Source organism: Cornus florida, unplaced genomic scaffold (assembly GCF_030987335.1).
Source record: "Cornus florida cultivar Cherokee Brave unplaced genomic scaffold, ASM3098733v1 CherokeeBrave_3.0.0_Hap2_Chr01, whole genome shotgun sequence".
Taxonomy (NCBI): domain Eukaryota; kingdom Viridiplantae; phylum Streptophyta; class Magnoliopsida; order Cornales; family Cornaceae; genus Cornus; species Cornus florida.
The window spans coordinates 107,583,554-107,598,955 of record NW_026775571.1 but is presented as its reverse complement, the minus strand read 5'-3'; the positions used below and the strand labels follow the sequence as shown (position 1 = coordinate 107,598,955).

At 33.1% G+C, this 15,402-nt stretch overlaps 1 protein-coding gene across 6 annotated transcripts; it reads left to right on the top strand.

Moving 5' to 3' along the window:
- The first annotated feature begins 5,283 nt into the window (after positions 1 to 5,283).
- LOC132312605 (myb family transcription factor PHL7-like) lies at positions 5,284 to 11,086 on the top strand. Of its 6 annotated transcripts, none has more exons than XM_059811038.1 (7): positions 5,284 to 5,454; positions 7,557 to 7,787; positions 8,374 to 8,450; positions 9,371 to 9,413; positions 9,579 to 9,636; positions 9,778 to 9,847; positions 10,328 to 11,086. In XM_059811038.1, exons 2-7 carry the CDS (start codon positions 7,568 to 7,570, stop codon positions 10,871 to 10,873), a joined length of 1,014 nt encoding a protein of 337 aa, XP_059667021.1. In that variant the 5' UTR covers positions 5,284 to 5,454; positions 7,557 to 7,567; the 3' UTR covers positions 10,874 to 11,086. The 6 variants fall into 6 exon arrangements, with proteins under 6 accessions (XP_059667021.1, XP_059667056.1, XP_059667047.1 ...); XM_059811073.1 differs by having other exon boundaries at positions 5,288 to 5,454; positions 7,584 to 7,787; XM_059811064.1 differs by lacking the exon at positions 5,284 to 5,454 and adding an exon at positions 5,515 to 5,696 and having other exon boundaries at positions 7,584 to 7,787.
- The last annotated feature ends 4,316 nt before the right edge of the window (positions 11,087 to 15,402 follow it).

Here is a 15,402-nt window from a genome sequence, read left to right as displayed (position 1 = left end):
AGACACAGCATGCATCAGTTCACAGTTTCTTTAAAAATTTGCATAGTTTGATTCACGAGATTTATTTCCGTTTGAACATGCATACAAGATAAATTTAATCACTAACCTATTTTTAATCTTGGTTTAATCCTTAGAGTCTTTCTAAGCCTGTACAAAACACAGATTAAAGAGATAGAGTGGAAACAGAACTTGCCTTCAGTTTCAGACTGTGGAACTGCAGACCTCTGTCAACTCCGGCAACGATGGTTGTCTTAACTCCCTCTGCTGCTCCTAATTCAATCCCCAACCTTCTCCTTGAATTCTTCCTTCAATCCCCAAAGGTTCTCTCTGAAACTCTCTACAACCCTCTGTTTTTCCTTCTCTGAAAACCTGATACGTGAATGCAGGTTGTGTGATGTTTGTTTGCTAAACCCTAAACCCACATGAAGAAATATATTTATAAGCTTAATTCTCCAACCCTAATCCGTATATAGCTAGATACCTAATGCAAACCCTTAGTTGGCCCATGCAATTGTCCAAGTTACAATACACGGCGACTTAATACAACCTAGGTCGGCTACAGTAACTCCAACCCTAACTGACATATACGTAAATCAACTTAATTATATAATTTAATGTTTAAAAAAACTTCCACAGAAATATAATCCTAATCTAAAATAAATTAACATTTAACTTAACCCAATTCAAAATAACCCAATAACAAAAACAATAATATTAATAAAAGAAAACAATTAATTCAAATAAAAGGACAAACAAGCAGATAATCAATTATCAAACAAATAATCCAATAAAAATGACACATAATAAAATAAAATGCAATTAAATACAATAATTAAATTCCAGAACTGTCCTTTTAAAATTAGGGGTATTACAAAGGGCTAGTGGATGAGTGGTCCATACCTCTGACATTTGTCACATCTTCTGGAGAACTCCTCTGCATCCCTTGACATATGTGGCCAGAAGTAACCTTATGTCAAGGCTTTATAGGCTAGCGATCGGGCACCAGTGTGATTTCCACAAACTCTGTTATGAATCATTTGGAGGACCTCTTGAGCTTTAGAGGGGGATAGGCATCTTAGATAGGGCCCTGAGTATGACCATCGATACAGCTGCCCATGGGTGATTGCGTACTTTGCTACCTTTATCCTGATTGCTCTGGCCTCTACTTTGTTCTCCGGCAATGTACCAGTTTTGATGTAAGTCATGATCGGATCAATCCAGCTAGGCTCATATGTGATAACACAGATAAGTTCAGGTTTTAGTATTAAAGGACGGTCTAAAGTGTCCATTAGAACCACCCTAGTCAAATTATCACTTGAGTTGGACGTTGCATTTGCTAACTGATAGTCAAATTTGATTTGGCCGAATCCCTGTGCTTCCTTCTCTACTGTTGATCAGTAAGCATCTATGTGGTCGTCTTTTCCGATGTAATCTCCTACCACTTGTTTCACAACCAACTGGGAATCACTAAATACATGCAAGTTTTGTACTTACAACTCCTTAGCTAGGTGCAGACCTGTTAATAGAGCTTCGTACTCCGATTCATTGTTGGTGGTTGAGAATTCAAGTCTAGTCGCTTGAGTCAAGAATATACCATCTGGAGTTTTAATTACAATGCCGACTCTTAACACCCACTTGATTCGAGGATCCATCAATATAGAAATACCATTGATGTTCCTTGGGAGCTTCGAATTCTTCGTCGGGCTCATGGTCCAGCAAAAAATCTATCACGGCTTATCTTTTGATCGCAGTGCGGGGCTCATAACTCATCTCGAAGGGGCTTAACTAGATTGCCCATTTGGAGATCCTCCTAAATAGGCTCGACTTGTGCAGAATAGCTCTCAAGGGGTAGCTAATTGATAATACAATCGGGTGAAACTCGAAGTAGTGTCGCAATTTTGTTTTTGCGTTAACCAGTGTGAGAATAATCTTTTTTATCTTTGGGTATTTCTTTTCGGCATCTCCCAGGGTTTTGCTTGTATGGAACACTGGTTTTTGTTTCATGTTCTCTTATCTTATTACCGCTGAACTGGTAGCCATGTTCAACACGGCCAGATACAAGTATAATGTATCGCCCTGCTCGAGGGCAGAAAAGATCGGTAGTTTTTACATATACTCTTTCAGGTTGGCTAACGCCTCTTGTTACTCAGCCCCCCAAGTCTACTTCCCTTTCGCTCTACTAGCATTAAAGAAGAGCTTGCACTTATCCGAGAGATGCGATATGAATCTTCTCAATACAGCTATTATTCTTGTCAGGACCTGTATATCCTTAAGGGACTTAAGCTCTTTGTTTTATACTAGGACTGTGGCTTGAGCTAGGCTGGCCTCAATGCTTCTGCAATTGACTATGTGGCCTAGGAACTGTCCTGAAGAAACCTCAAAGAAACACTTTAAGGGGTTCAACCTCATATCATGCTTCCTTAAAGTATCAAACACATCCTGCAAGTCACGAATGTGATCATACTTAATTTTACTCTTTACCATCATATCATCAATGTAGGCCTCCACTGTTTGGCCCATTTGGTTCATAAATATTTTATTAATCAGGCACTGGTAAGTTGCCCCAGCATTTTTGAACCCAAACGGTATGACTCTGTAGCAATATGATCCTCGTTCTGTGATGAATGAGGTCTTCTCTTCATCTTTAGTGTCAATAGGGATATGGTTGTATCCTGAATACGCATCTAAGAATGCCAGACACTCGAACCCAGTGGTGGCATCTACCATTTGGTCTATCTTTAGGAGGGGGTAACTATCTTTGGGACAAACCTTATTTAGATTGGTAAAATCAATTCACAACCTCCATTTGCCATTCTTCTTCTGAACTACCACCATGTTCAACAGCCATTGTGGGTAATATACTTCCTTTACGAATCCTGCTTCTAGTAAGCGGTCAATCTCCTTAGCTATGATCCGATTTCTCTCTTGAGCAAATCTTTTTTGCTCAAGAGAAAATTCTCTCTTCAATTATCAATCCTTAATTTTCCTTTGTCCAATCTTTAGAATTCTTTTAAGTGCTAATACATGCAAGCTTTGTTCAAACAGACCTAGTATATGGTCAGTGAGCCCAGGGGTATTTCCACCTCCTCCTTAATTTTATTTTTTTTAGTATTTATACTAGTGATTTTTTAATTTTTGAATTATATATTTAAAAAATTTTAATATTGCCCCTCTAAAATTATAAAATCCCACTCTTGTCCCATACACAATTTCTTGGTTTGTCCCTCCTTGTTAACCCAATATGAAATAAACACACAAAAGACAAATATTCAATACATACATGAGTATCGACCTCTAATGTCATCATTTTTTTTGTTGATTATTTCCATTTTTTTGTTGATTAATTTGTTTTTTTTTTTTAAAAGCAATTTTCAAAAACATTTAATTTTACATTTTTTTTAAAATAACCATGTATTTAAGAAATGGAATGCGAGTTTATTAGGTGTTTTGATATTTTTACAGTAACATTATTAAGAGAGCTCTACGCTCTCTCCTTATTCAATCGCGAGACAATATCAGTAAACATGCGCTTCTTTCTCATGCAGACAGACAACCCATTGTCAACAACCGCAACCGTAACCCATTGTCTCCTCCGCCACTGCATTGTCGCCCTCCAATCCTCCCTTCATGTTTATTTATTTATTTTATCTATGGATAATTATGTAATTTTACATGATCTTTTAGCCTGAGTTAGTCATTTTTTAACTAAAAAGTGGTGGTTTGCATTATTTTGTAAATTAAAGGGTGTTTGTTGCCTTCCAAAAAAGAAGGGAATGATATTTTGCTACTTTTTGAAACCAGAGCATGGGTTTAGTGCACCATGACCTAAAATTTATTATGTAATTATACAAATAGTGGTAAAAAATTTGGTTAAAAAGGGTTGTTAATAACAAAAGGGCATGTTAACTCTCCGCGGACAAAGCAAAGTAAACGAAGTAAAAAAAAAACAGCCAACAGGGCGGACAAAGCCAATGGAGTACGTAAATGTAGATATAAATGGAGTACCCTTGTAAGCATCTGTTAATTAAAAAAATGTTAGGATGGTGATAGCAATTTCAGTTAATTTATTCCCTTAATCATTTGCTCTCCATTCAATCATTAAAGTCCAGTTTGATTGGATAGAATAACTGAAAGGAGAAGTAACCGATGGAAATAGATTGACATGTTATTTTGTGTTTGGTGTAAAATCTTGAAAAGAACTGAAAGAATTTGAGAATTAGGTTTTGCAATCCTTCTAAAAAATAGCGGAACATAGGTAAAATAATTGACTGCTTGTAACTACTTTATATATTTTGTTTGATAGAAAGAGAAAAAAGAAAAAAAAAAAAAATGAATGGAAGAGAAAGAAGAATGAATGTGTAATTCTTCTCTCATTTTATTTGGATGGATGATAATAGAATGTGATAACACTTCACTTTATTTATTAGGAGGTAAAGAAAAATATAAATTGTTAATATTGGGTGCGATCTAATAATTAATATATATATATATATATTTCATTAGCAAGAAATACGCACCCTACTTTAGGGGATTCAAACCTTCACCATTTACTTGAAAGATATAGGAGATATCTAGGCCACAAGGCTCTTGGTTTATATGTAGTACTCCCTCCATCTCAAAATAAGTGTTCACATTAATATTTATAACTCATCGATATCAGTTACAGATACCAATGTAGACACCTATTTTGAGATGGATGTAACATTATTATTTTAAGTTTTTATAACAGTCTTTTAAAATTTTTATAACCTTCTCTCCCTTCCCCTCTATCATCCAAATTTGGAGGAATAAAATTTTGTGCAATGGAAAAGTGATGGTTCATCCTCAGGGGATGACAATTTTTCCCCGATTCGTTGGATTTCGCCTAGTCCAGCCTTCGATGGGGCGAATTTGATAGTACCCAGACTGAGTATAATAAAATGATTGAAAACTCAAAGGAGATTTGGAATGAGAGCGAAAAATGTGATGGATGGAAATTATATAATTTCAATCCACGTATTAATTTGTCGAAGGAAATAATGTTATTAGCACTTTTTGTTACTTTTCTTGCAATTCGATCAGTTGGGTTTCGCCTAGCCCAGCCTTTGGTGAGGTGAATTTGATAGTACCTAAACCAGTATAATTAAATGATTGAAAATTCAAAGGAGGTTCGGAATGAGAGCGAAAAATGATATAATCTCGGTCCACGTATTAATTTGTCCGAAGAAATAATGTTATCAGCACTTTTGGTTACTTTTTCGGCTGTACCAAACACAGCCCAAGTAATCAACAAAGATTCATAACAAGAAAAAGAATGGAAGAAGTACTAAGAGAAAAGAGAAGGTCCAAAAACATTAGCATCAAAGAGAGGATAGAAACGAATTGGGGGCGGGAGGGAAGGACCAATAGACAGAAGGCCGGAATATGACTTCCAAGATTCCGTCATTGACGGGCAGACCAAACCCCTGACCGCGGGTAGGGTTTTTTTAATAACTATTCGTCTTATTAATTGCCCTCTCATCTCATATAATCATATATACACAGATATTATTGTTATTTTTATTATATATTTTAATCAGTCGTGTTTGACAACGTTTATCGTTCAATCAAGCTCAATTTCAAATTTACCAAATTTGAAGATCTATTGGGTTCGCTTCAATTCTTCTTCTTCTTCTTCTTCTTCTTCTTTATATCATCTCCTGGGTTTTTCAGATCTGGTACACCTCTTCTCTCTCTTCTCTTTCTCTGTTCTTGTCTGTATCTCTCTCTCTCTATGTATGCATATATGTGTGGTCAATGTTCAGCTTCTTCGCCGTGGACTGCGTCATCGACTCTGAGTTTCTTATGAACATTTTTTGAAAAAAGGGTAAAAAGTTGGCGTGTCTGTAATTTCGGTGTAAAATTCTCAATTTCTGTCGCCATTTCTCGGAGATGGTGGCTTTTTTGTTGGTTCTGAGCTCTGCAACCCTAATTGTATGTGTTCCTGTTGTGTTTTGGTGAATCTACTGCGATTATTGACATGTGGGTTTTTTTTTTTTTTTTCCGTTTCTTTTCGATGTTGTTTGTAGTTTGATTACTAGTCTTTGGCTTTCATTTTCTCTAGTTTGATTACTATACTGTTCCGTTTTGGGCGAGATTTTTCAAGTTGAAAACATGAACCCGTTGTGGACTCGACATACGGTTTATATGTAGAAAATCCATGTCTTTGACTCTTTGTAAATTGATAAACCCAATTTAATGTAATTGAATGTGCTGATACTGGGTGTTCAATTTCTTTTAAGGCCTAAATAACGTGTTCTTGCTGTAGACCTCAACAATAGGAACTGCTTGCTTAAGACCCTGCCATTGCATATGCACTTGTCTTGAAATTTTCGGATGCTTAGAGTTACCTATGTGGGTTTCTTCCTGATTTTGGTAGAATGTTGGAGGATTTTTCTGGATATTTTTGTGTGCTATATGTGGGTCGAGATGGTTTCTCCGTTTGCTCCAATAAAATTGGAGCAGTGCATTATTTTTAAAATTTTGCTTACTTATTTGGAAGATCTTAGCACTCTTGATTACCCTTTACTTGGAATCAGATTTAGTTTATCTTCTCTTTCTTCTAACCAAGATTTTTTGGTTGATCAATTCCCTCTTTATTTTCACTAGTGGCTCTGGTGATGGTTGCCACCATTAATTCTGCATCAATTCCTGTTTTCTCAATCAGTTTTCTTTCATTCAGAAAGTTGACATAATTATGGTGATCCACAGTGAGCCACTGGTAGTTAGATGCTCTTCTGAATCAAGTTTACTAATCAATTTTGGATCACTCTTAAATCAAATCTTTCAGTCAATTATAGCACATTCCCTTCCCTTGTATTCAACCCATATCCACTATTCCGTTATCCTTTTGCACTTAATTGTTTGCACCTTCATTCAATGATTTGTTATTAGTGGTGAGTTTCTATCATGGACAAAAATTTTATTCTTTATCTAGTCAATCTCTTGTGGACTTTTGAAATTGACTTCTAACCAAAAATTATTTTTTGTGCAATTGAGGCAATTAAAATTTAGAAGTTATTACATCTAGATGCACAGTTTTTTAAATAGTGTCGCAGATGACTTTATTTTTAATCGTGGAAATTTGGAAACATTAGCTTACTTTATCAAAGTTCTTAAAATATTCCCTTATAGTTGGTTCAAAATCTGAGGTTTTTGGGGTGGCTGAACAAGATGATATCATGAACTTGTCTGGATGGTGGAATTGGGTTGATTTCCAGCGGGTCAGGTTATTCCCAATGACTTAAGTGTCTCTGGTGTATATTTGTTTTTCCTTTTTTGGCTGTCTCAAGTGATGCAATCTAATATCTTAAAGAACTGGAATAGATTTGGACCTTATTGATAATTATCATCCCTAACCTGTTAGCTGAATATTGGAGAATGATATCATCCTTTGAGCTATGGAATCTCTTGTGGACTTATGAAATTGAACTCTCTTTGTGCAGTTTAATTTTGATCTCGAAATGCTTATGGCAGATTTGTTTCAATTCTTCAAATGTTTTCTTTATGCTTTTATGACTCTGATTTCTTGTTAATAGATAAATGACAAATGTTTCTACCGCAAGGTGTTCCTAGTTCAAGTTTAGTTCACAACAACTCAATCATCCACAGTCAGCAAATTGATTGTGGTGCCAGCACAATGGACCCCATCAGTGGTGGGAATAGTCTTAGCAACAATTCTAGTCTGGCTTCAAAGCAACGACTGCGCTGGACGCACGAGCTGCACGACCGCTTTGTTGATGCTGTGGCACAACTGGGTGGACCAGATCGTGAGTTTTGCAGACCTTCATCTGGCTAACTTTTTTCCTTGATAAGTAACGTTCATCAGTTTTTTGTGATGTTCTTTCCTCTCCTGCTCTGGAGATAATTTAAGCTTTCCTTCCTTGTAGCTTCTTTATTCATATATTGTTCTTGTTGCAGTCCAGAAGTTACCCTATCATGATCTTGTTAAGTTAAAATGTCCAGTTGTTTTTGCAAAATCAAGTACAACATGAATTTTTGAAAATAATGATGCATTTTGTATGTTACTTTGTGTTTAGACACTCCTGTTTTATCTGGAAGTTATCAGCCACATTTTACATTATTAGTGAGTGGAGCTATTTTAGAGCTTAAATCGGCTCTTATGATTGAACATGTCACCTTTCCATGATCTAAAATTGATTATTAGCTCAACTGATTAAAGTTTTTATGTAAATTATTTCAGAAGGGAAATTACTGGAGATGTAGATCAGTTTATCAACAAACTCATTTTTAAGTGATTGGGTGTTTAAAACAAGAAATCTGACAAGTTTCCATATGTGAAATTTATGCTTAATCAATGAAGTGTTTTGAGAGAATTTTCTTTGTTTCTTTCAGGGGCTACACCTAAAGGTGTCCTCAGAGTCATGGGTGTGCAAGGTTTAACAATTTACCACGTCAAAAGCCATTTACAGGTAATATTTGTTTGCTTTCTACTATCCCTGCTATGTTTATTATTACCATAGTTACTAAAGGTTGAAGGTTCATTAAAAGGCATTGGGGTCTCTAGGAGCCTAAGCACATGGCATAATGTAAGGCGCGTGCTTGAGTCAATTAAAGCGTAAATGTGTTCACATGTATATTAGATATAAATTATAATTATAACTTAAAATTCTAAAATATGCAATACAGAGTAATCAACATCAAATTGAGAGAATTTTCCAGCATATTAGTTCACTGATATATCAATGTACATATATTCTTCCAATTTGCATATGCATTCAGGTCAAATAATGTACTTTTGAAATGGTTTAATATGCAACAATAAACTAGTCAAATAATGGCCATTAAAATGATATATGATCACAACAAGAAGCCTTTTCCCAACTACTTGGGGTCGGCTCAAAAGATATATGATCATATGATTAAAAAGAAATGCATTCTTTTTTTAGCTTAGAGCCTATGAAGATGTGTGCACTTGATCAAAGAGATTTCACCTTTAGTTAGTTGAGACGCTTTGGCGGAGCACATGAGCCATAACGAGTCAAGGGCTTTTCCAGGCCAAGGTGTGCCTTCAACAAATATAATTATTAAATTATGAGCCATTTTGATTATTTTTTCCAGTATCCTCCTCTTTACAAATTTAATTCGCTCTAGTTTTCATTACTGCTTTGCAACTTAAATCAAACAATTACAAAATTATAGATTTTGTTTCCACTTTTGCGTGTTTCACATTTTGCATCCCCACAGCCACCATATACCCAATTTCCAACAGGGAAATGGTCCTTGGGTCATACCAGATCAGTTTTTGGCAAATCTACTTTTTGTGGATACTTTTTTATTTTCAGATTCTTGTCTCTTTGTGACTTTCACTAGTTTTACTATTTTGATGCAGAAATATCGACTTGCAAAATACCTCCCGGACTCGTCATCTGATGGTAGGCCTATCATATTTATGTTGTGCAGGTGGCAATTATACTGATTATTTTTGTTGGAGAATTAGAACAGAGCAGGATTCTTTTATTTGTCAGTGTTCCATATGAATGTTGTAGAATGGAACATCCTTGAAAGTAATATCTTCTGTTTAAAATTGTTAATTCTAGGGAAAAAAGCTGACAAGAAAGAATCTGGAGATACGCTTTCCAGTTTGGATAGTTCATCGTAAGTGAATTTGCATTATTTTCTCTTTGGCTTACATTAGCAAATAGACAAATAAGTTATACTAGTAGAAGTTAAAGAATGAAACACTGGCTATGTTTATTATGGGCTACCAGATCTGAGAAAATGTGTTTCTGTTTGCAGCGGGATGCAAATTACCGAAGCACTCAAGCTGCAAATGGAGGTGCAAAAGCGACTGCATGAGCAATTGGAGGTGAGCTTCTCTTTGCAGTTTTCTCCATGAGAAATTTTTCCCTATTTTAATCATTATAATCAACTTAATGTAATTAGCACACAGCGATAATGGGAGAATACTTGGTTAATATCTACCAAGTTTATAGGTGTTTGGCTACAAAATGAAGCGCACATGCCAAAGGCCGCCCGACCTCAGTCTGGTAAACCATACTATAACTATAGGCCAAAATCGGCCTAAACAGTCCAGCGATTGCTGGAAAGTAGGATTGACCTTTCCTTGAGATTGTCACTACCTAATGAAAAAGTATTACTCATTTGGGAGCAGTTAATTAAAAGCAAAAAAGGAACATGAAATAACTGGCCAATTGACTGCTTTAGAAACAGGGTACGGATAAATTTTGTCTCCTTTGTTTGAAGTGTGGTGATCCTGACATATATTAGGCATCACTTGTTCATGAGACAGCTTTACCAAATAAATTATCAAATTTATAATCAACAGGTGCAGCGACAGCTACAGTTGCGGATAGAAGCCCAAGGCAAATACTTAAAGAAGATAATTGAAGAGCAACAGAGACTCAGCGGAGTTCTTTCAGAAGTGCCTGGCTCTGGGGCCTCTGCCCCATTATCAGGTGACAACTGCCCTGAATCTAACAGTAAGACTGACCCAGTAACCCCTGCCCCAACTTCAGAGTCTCCAGCCCTAGACAATGCTACCAAGGAATGTGCCCAGGTGAAGAGCATTTCTGATGATGAATTGTTCTCTTCTCGTTGTGAGCCACTGACACCAGATTCTGTTTGCCATGTTAGTCCCTCAGCTGAGAGCCCAAAAGGTGAGAGGTCATTAAAGAAGCAACGAGTGAGCATGGATGCAGCATACACTAAACCAGAGATGATGCTTACGCACCAGATACTGGAGTCGAGCTTAAGCCCACCTTACCAGCAACCACACTCGATTTTCCTGAACGCAGAGCAGTTTGATCATTCAGCAGGGGTATCTATCGGCAATGAAGATCAATTGGGAAAAGTTTCAGGTAGCAATTTGTAGTGTTTCCACGAGCTGCATGTTATTTGCATTATAGGACTCCCCTTCCCCCTGAATTTGTAGACTGTAGTTACTCTGGAAAAATATAAATCTCATTGGACAAGGAACCCCGTTGGTCTTAGATGTTACTCTACTCGTCTTGTCCTCTGAACTTCCTTAAAATCTACATTTGTAATACATTAGGTTTCATTGAAAATGTGAAATTTTAGTACTTCACTGCCTAGGAATTTAGTTATTGTTGGCGTCTGCACCACCGAGAAAGGGCATTAGCTGCTGCATGTGCGCAGGGTAGTGGGAGGAGAATATTATGTTGTGCTAAGTGGTTTGCTCTCATACTCATACCCAAGTCCTTACATTTAATCATTTATCAGTTTTAAGCCTTTTTCATTGAACCATTCGGCTAATTAATTAAATTTCATTAATTATATTTCCAAAGTCTCAAATTAAATGTTCACATTTTTTTTTTTTTTTTTGCCGTCTCAAAATAGATGTCCCATTTGAAAAGTCAAAACAGTATTATTATTTATCTTTTTTTTGTAACATTACCAATTTAATTGTCTTACATTGAACTTATAAAAGGTAAACCATCATGTCATTCTGGACATATTTGATAATTCATTCACTACTAATAGAATAAAAGAATGTTAAAACCTAACTTTTTAAAAAGTTAGATTTCTGAAAAAAAATATTTAATTTGAAACAGAGGAAGTATATACAATTTTTCCACTGTCATTAGGAATATTGCGTGAGAGTGCTTTAGTGAAAAGTAGTTGTCAATGGTACGTCAGCTTTATTTATTTTTTTGTTTGCATTTTGGGTTACAATTGGTCCAGTCGGATGATAATTTAGTATGCCTCGGAGCTGTACCTATGTAGCATCTTGTACAGTGAAAATGGAAACCGAAAATGAGATTTTTTACCATGTGAAAGTCTGAAGTCTATCCTTTTAACATGGGTAAAGTAAAGCAGTACCTTGGAGAAGTGGAAAGGGCAAAAGTGCAAAAGAAGTCTATATAATGCTGGCCAAGATTCGCTACGAACCTCATCCTTGGGCATTGGTAATGGTGATTTATTACACTCACTCAGTACTCCTACATAATTAAGGTTCCGTTTGGTTAGATCAAAATTAATACTGAAAAGTGAAAGTAAAAAAAAAGGTGAAGTAGAGGAAAAGAAAATATTTTTTTAGGATTTACTTGGTTAGTATGAAATTTTTTCAAAAACTATCATTTCGTAGTTTGTATGGTATAAAAGGTAATAAAAAATATTATGATTTACCTAAATTCTCCATTTCTAATTAAATATGACAATAGGTCTAATTAAATTTATATTTAATACATATTTTATTTAAAATAAAAATAAAAGCAATATAAAAATCTAAATAATAAATTGTGATATGTAAAGATTGGGGTAACTATTATAATATTCTTACCAAAAATATGCATAAACATAATTTATTTTAGAAAGTGAAAAAGGTTGTAAAATTGAAATTTCATATAGTTTTCTCAAGAAAGTATAATTTCCAAAAAATTTCTTTTCTTGCCAACCAAAACTCTTACAATGTTTGAAAGTTTTTTTTTTTCTTTTTCTTTTTCTTTTTTGCTATTTCCATGTGACCAAACTAAGCCTAAGACAACCAGAAACATGCAGCCTAAGAACAACAATCAAATTGTGTGATTAAGTTTGCACGTAGACTAAGGTGCTCTACTACGTCCAACACTGTCATCAAGTTTTTATTTAGTGTTACTTTCTTGCCATTGCAAAATAAAAAGTGTTAAAGAGCAAAGCTGAGTGAATTTTGTCAAAGTAATAATAATAAATACTATACTATATGTTTAATCCTAGATCAAATGATTGTTCATTAATATAAAAAAAGAGTTTAAATTACTTAAAAATTATTTATAGAATTTAATTTAAATTACAAATTACTTAATAAAATTCAAACAAAATAAAATTTATAAAAAAAAATTAATTAAACATTTTTCTTGTCCCACACCTTAATCACACATTTCTCGGCCTTTTGGCTATGATCAAAACATTTTTATTTTCCCACATTGATTTTGAATTATAAAGGATTATATGGAAGCTTCTTATAAAATTATAAACCTAAAGAAATATTAATCACACCTTTCTCGGCCTTTCGGCTAAGAGCAAAGAGTTTCAGTTTTTCAATATTTATTTATTAATATAAAAAAGAGTTTAAATTACCTAAAAAATTATTTAAAGAGTTTAAAAATTACAAATTACCTAATAAAATTCAAAACAAAATAAAATATAAAAAAATATTTCTTGTCTAGCATGGGTTTTGAGTTATAAAGTATTATATATGCTCTTATAAAATTATAGAACTAAAGAAATATTAATCACACTTTTCTTGGCGATCAAAACACTTTTATTGTCCCACATCGGTTTTGAGTTATAAATGATTATATGGAAATCTCTTATAAAACTATAGATCAAAACATTTTTATTGTCCCACAGCGATTTTGAGTTATAAAGGATTATATGAAAGCCTCTTATAAAACTATAGACCATGTGCAAAGAGTTTCAATATTTCAGTGTTTATTTATTAATATAAAAAAAGAGTTTAAATTATCTAAAACTTATTTAAAGAGTTTAATTCAAATTACAAATTACCTAATAAAATTCAAAACAAAATAAAATATAAAAAATATTTACAAAAAAAAATTAATTGAACATTTTTATTGTCCTACATCGATTTTATGTTATAAAGGATTACATGGAAGCCTCTTATAAAACTATAAAACTAAAGAAATATTAATCACACCTTTCTCGGTCTTTTGGCTAAGATCAAAACATTTTTATTGTCCCACATCGATTTTGAGTTATAAAGGATTACATGAAACCCTCTTATAAAACTATAGACCTAAAGAAATATTAATCACACCGTTCTCGGCCTTTTGGCTAAGAGCAAAGAGTTTCAGTATTTTACTATTTATTTATTAATGTAAAAAAAGAGTTTAAATTACCTAAAAATTATTTAAAGAGTTTAATTCAAATTACAAATTACCTAATAAAATTCAAAACAAAATAAAATATAAAAATATATTTATAAAAAAATTAATTGAACATTTTTCTTGTTCCACATCGGTTTTGAGTTATAAAGGATTACATGAAAGCTTCTTATAAAATTATAGAACTAAAGAAATATTAACCATGCCTTTTTCGGCCTTTTGGCTAAGATTAAAACATTTTTATTGTCCCACATTGGTTTTGAGTTATAAAGAATTACATAAAACCCTCTTATAAAAGTATAGACCTAACACACATTTCTCGGCCTTTTGGCGAAGAGCAAAGTTTCAGTATTTCAGTATTTATTTATTAATATAAAAAAAGAGTTTAAATTAACTAAAAAAATATTTAAATATTTTAATTCAAATTACAAATTACCTAATAAAATTCAAAACAAAATAAAATATTAAAAAATATTTATAAAAAAAATAATAATAATTGAAACGTTTTTCTTGTCCCACATGATCAATACATTTTTATTGTCCCACGTCGGTTTTAAGTTATAAAGGATTACATGGAAGCCTCTTATAAAACTATAGAATATTAATCACACATTTCTTGGCCTTTTGTCTAAGAGTAAAGAGTTTCAATATTTCAGTATTTATTTATTAATATAAAAAATTTTAAATTATCTAAAAATTATTTAAATAGTTTAATTCAAATTACAAATTACCTAATAAAATTCAAAACAAAATAAAATATAAAAAATATTTATAAAAAAAATTAATTGAACATTTTTCTTGTCCCACATGATCAAATCATTTTTATTGTCCCACATCGGTATTGAGTTATAAAGGATTATATGGAAACCTATTATAAAACTATAAACCATGCGCAAAGAGTTTCAGTATTTCAATATTTATTTATTAATAATATAAAAAAAGAGTCTAAATTACCTAAAAATTATTTAAAGAGTTTAATTCAAATTCTAAATTACTTAATAAAATTCAAAACAAAATAAAATATAAAAAAAAATTAATTGAACATTTTTCTTCCTTAATTGTGTATCACATTTTTATATTCAATTTATACATTGAGAACTTATATTTTGTTGCACAACCTGCAGAAAACAAATTACTTTTTTGAAGCAACAATTGAGAAGGTCATTAATGATCGTGAACTGTGGTACGACGCGTGTGAGAAATGCAACAACAAAATTAAAATTGAAAAAGATAGAGTATATTGTCCTCGATGCAACACAACAGACCCAAAATGCTTTTAAAAGTAATATTATATCTTAAAATCTTAATATTGTATTTATTTCAATGGTTTAATAATATTACAAATACATAATTCTTTATATTTACTCATGTGCAGATTCATGATAATAATTAAAATGCGAAGTATGAAACATATTGCAACACTTGCAACCCTAACAGTGTTCAATGATTGCCAATCATTAATAAATTGTTCACTAGATGATTTACTACAATTACAAATTGAGGTAATTTTTCACCTTTATTCATAAAATTTTAATTTATTTATAAAAAAAAATACGTA

Bases quoted from the DNA above. Each gene is read 5' to 3' on its own strand.
- LOC132312605 (XM_059811038.1), top strand. From the start codon at position 7,568: ATGTTTCTACCGCAAGGTGTTCCTAGTTCAAGTTTAGTTCACAACAAC. The intron at 8,451-9,370 runs GTAATATTTGTT...ATTTTGATGCAG, and splicing joins ACGTCAAAAGCCATTTACAG to AAATATCGACTTGCAAAATA. The intron at 9,637-9,777 runs GTAAGTGAATTT...TTCTGTTTGCAG, and splicing joins TCCAGTTTGGATAGTTCATC to CGGGATGCAAATTACCGAAG.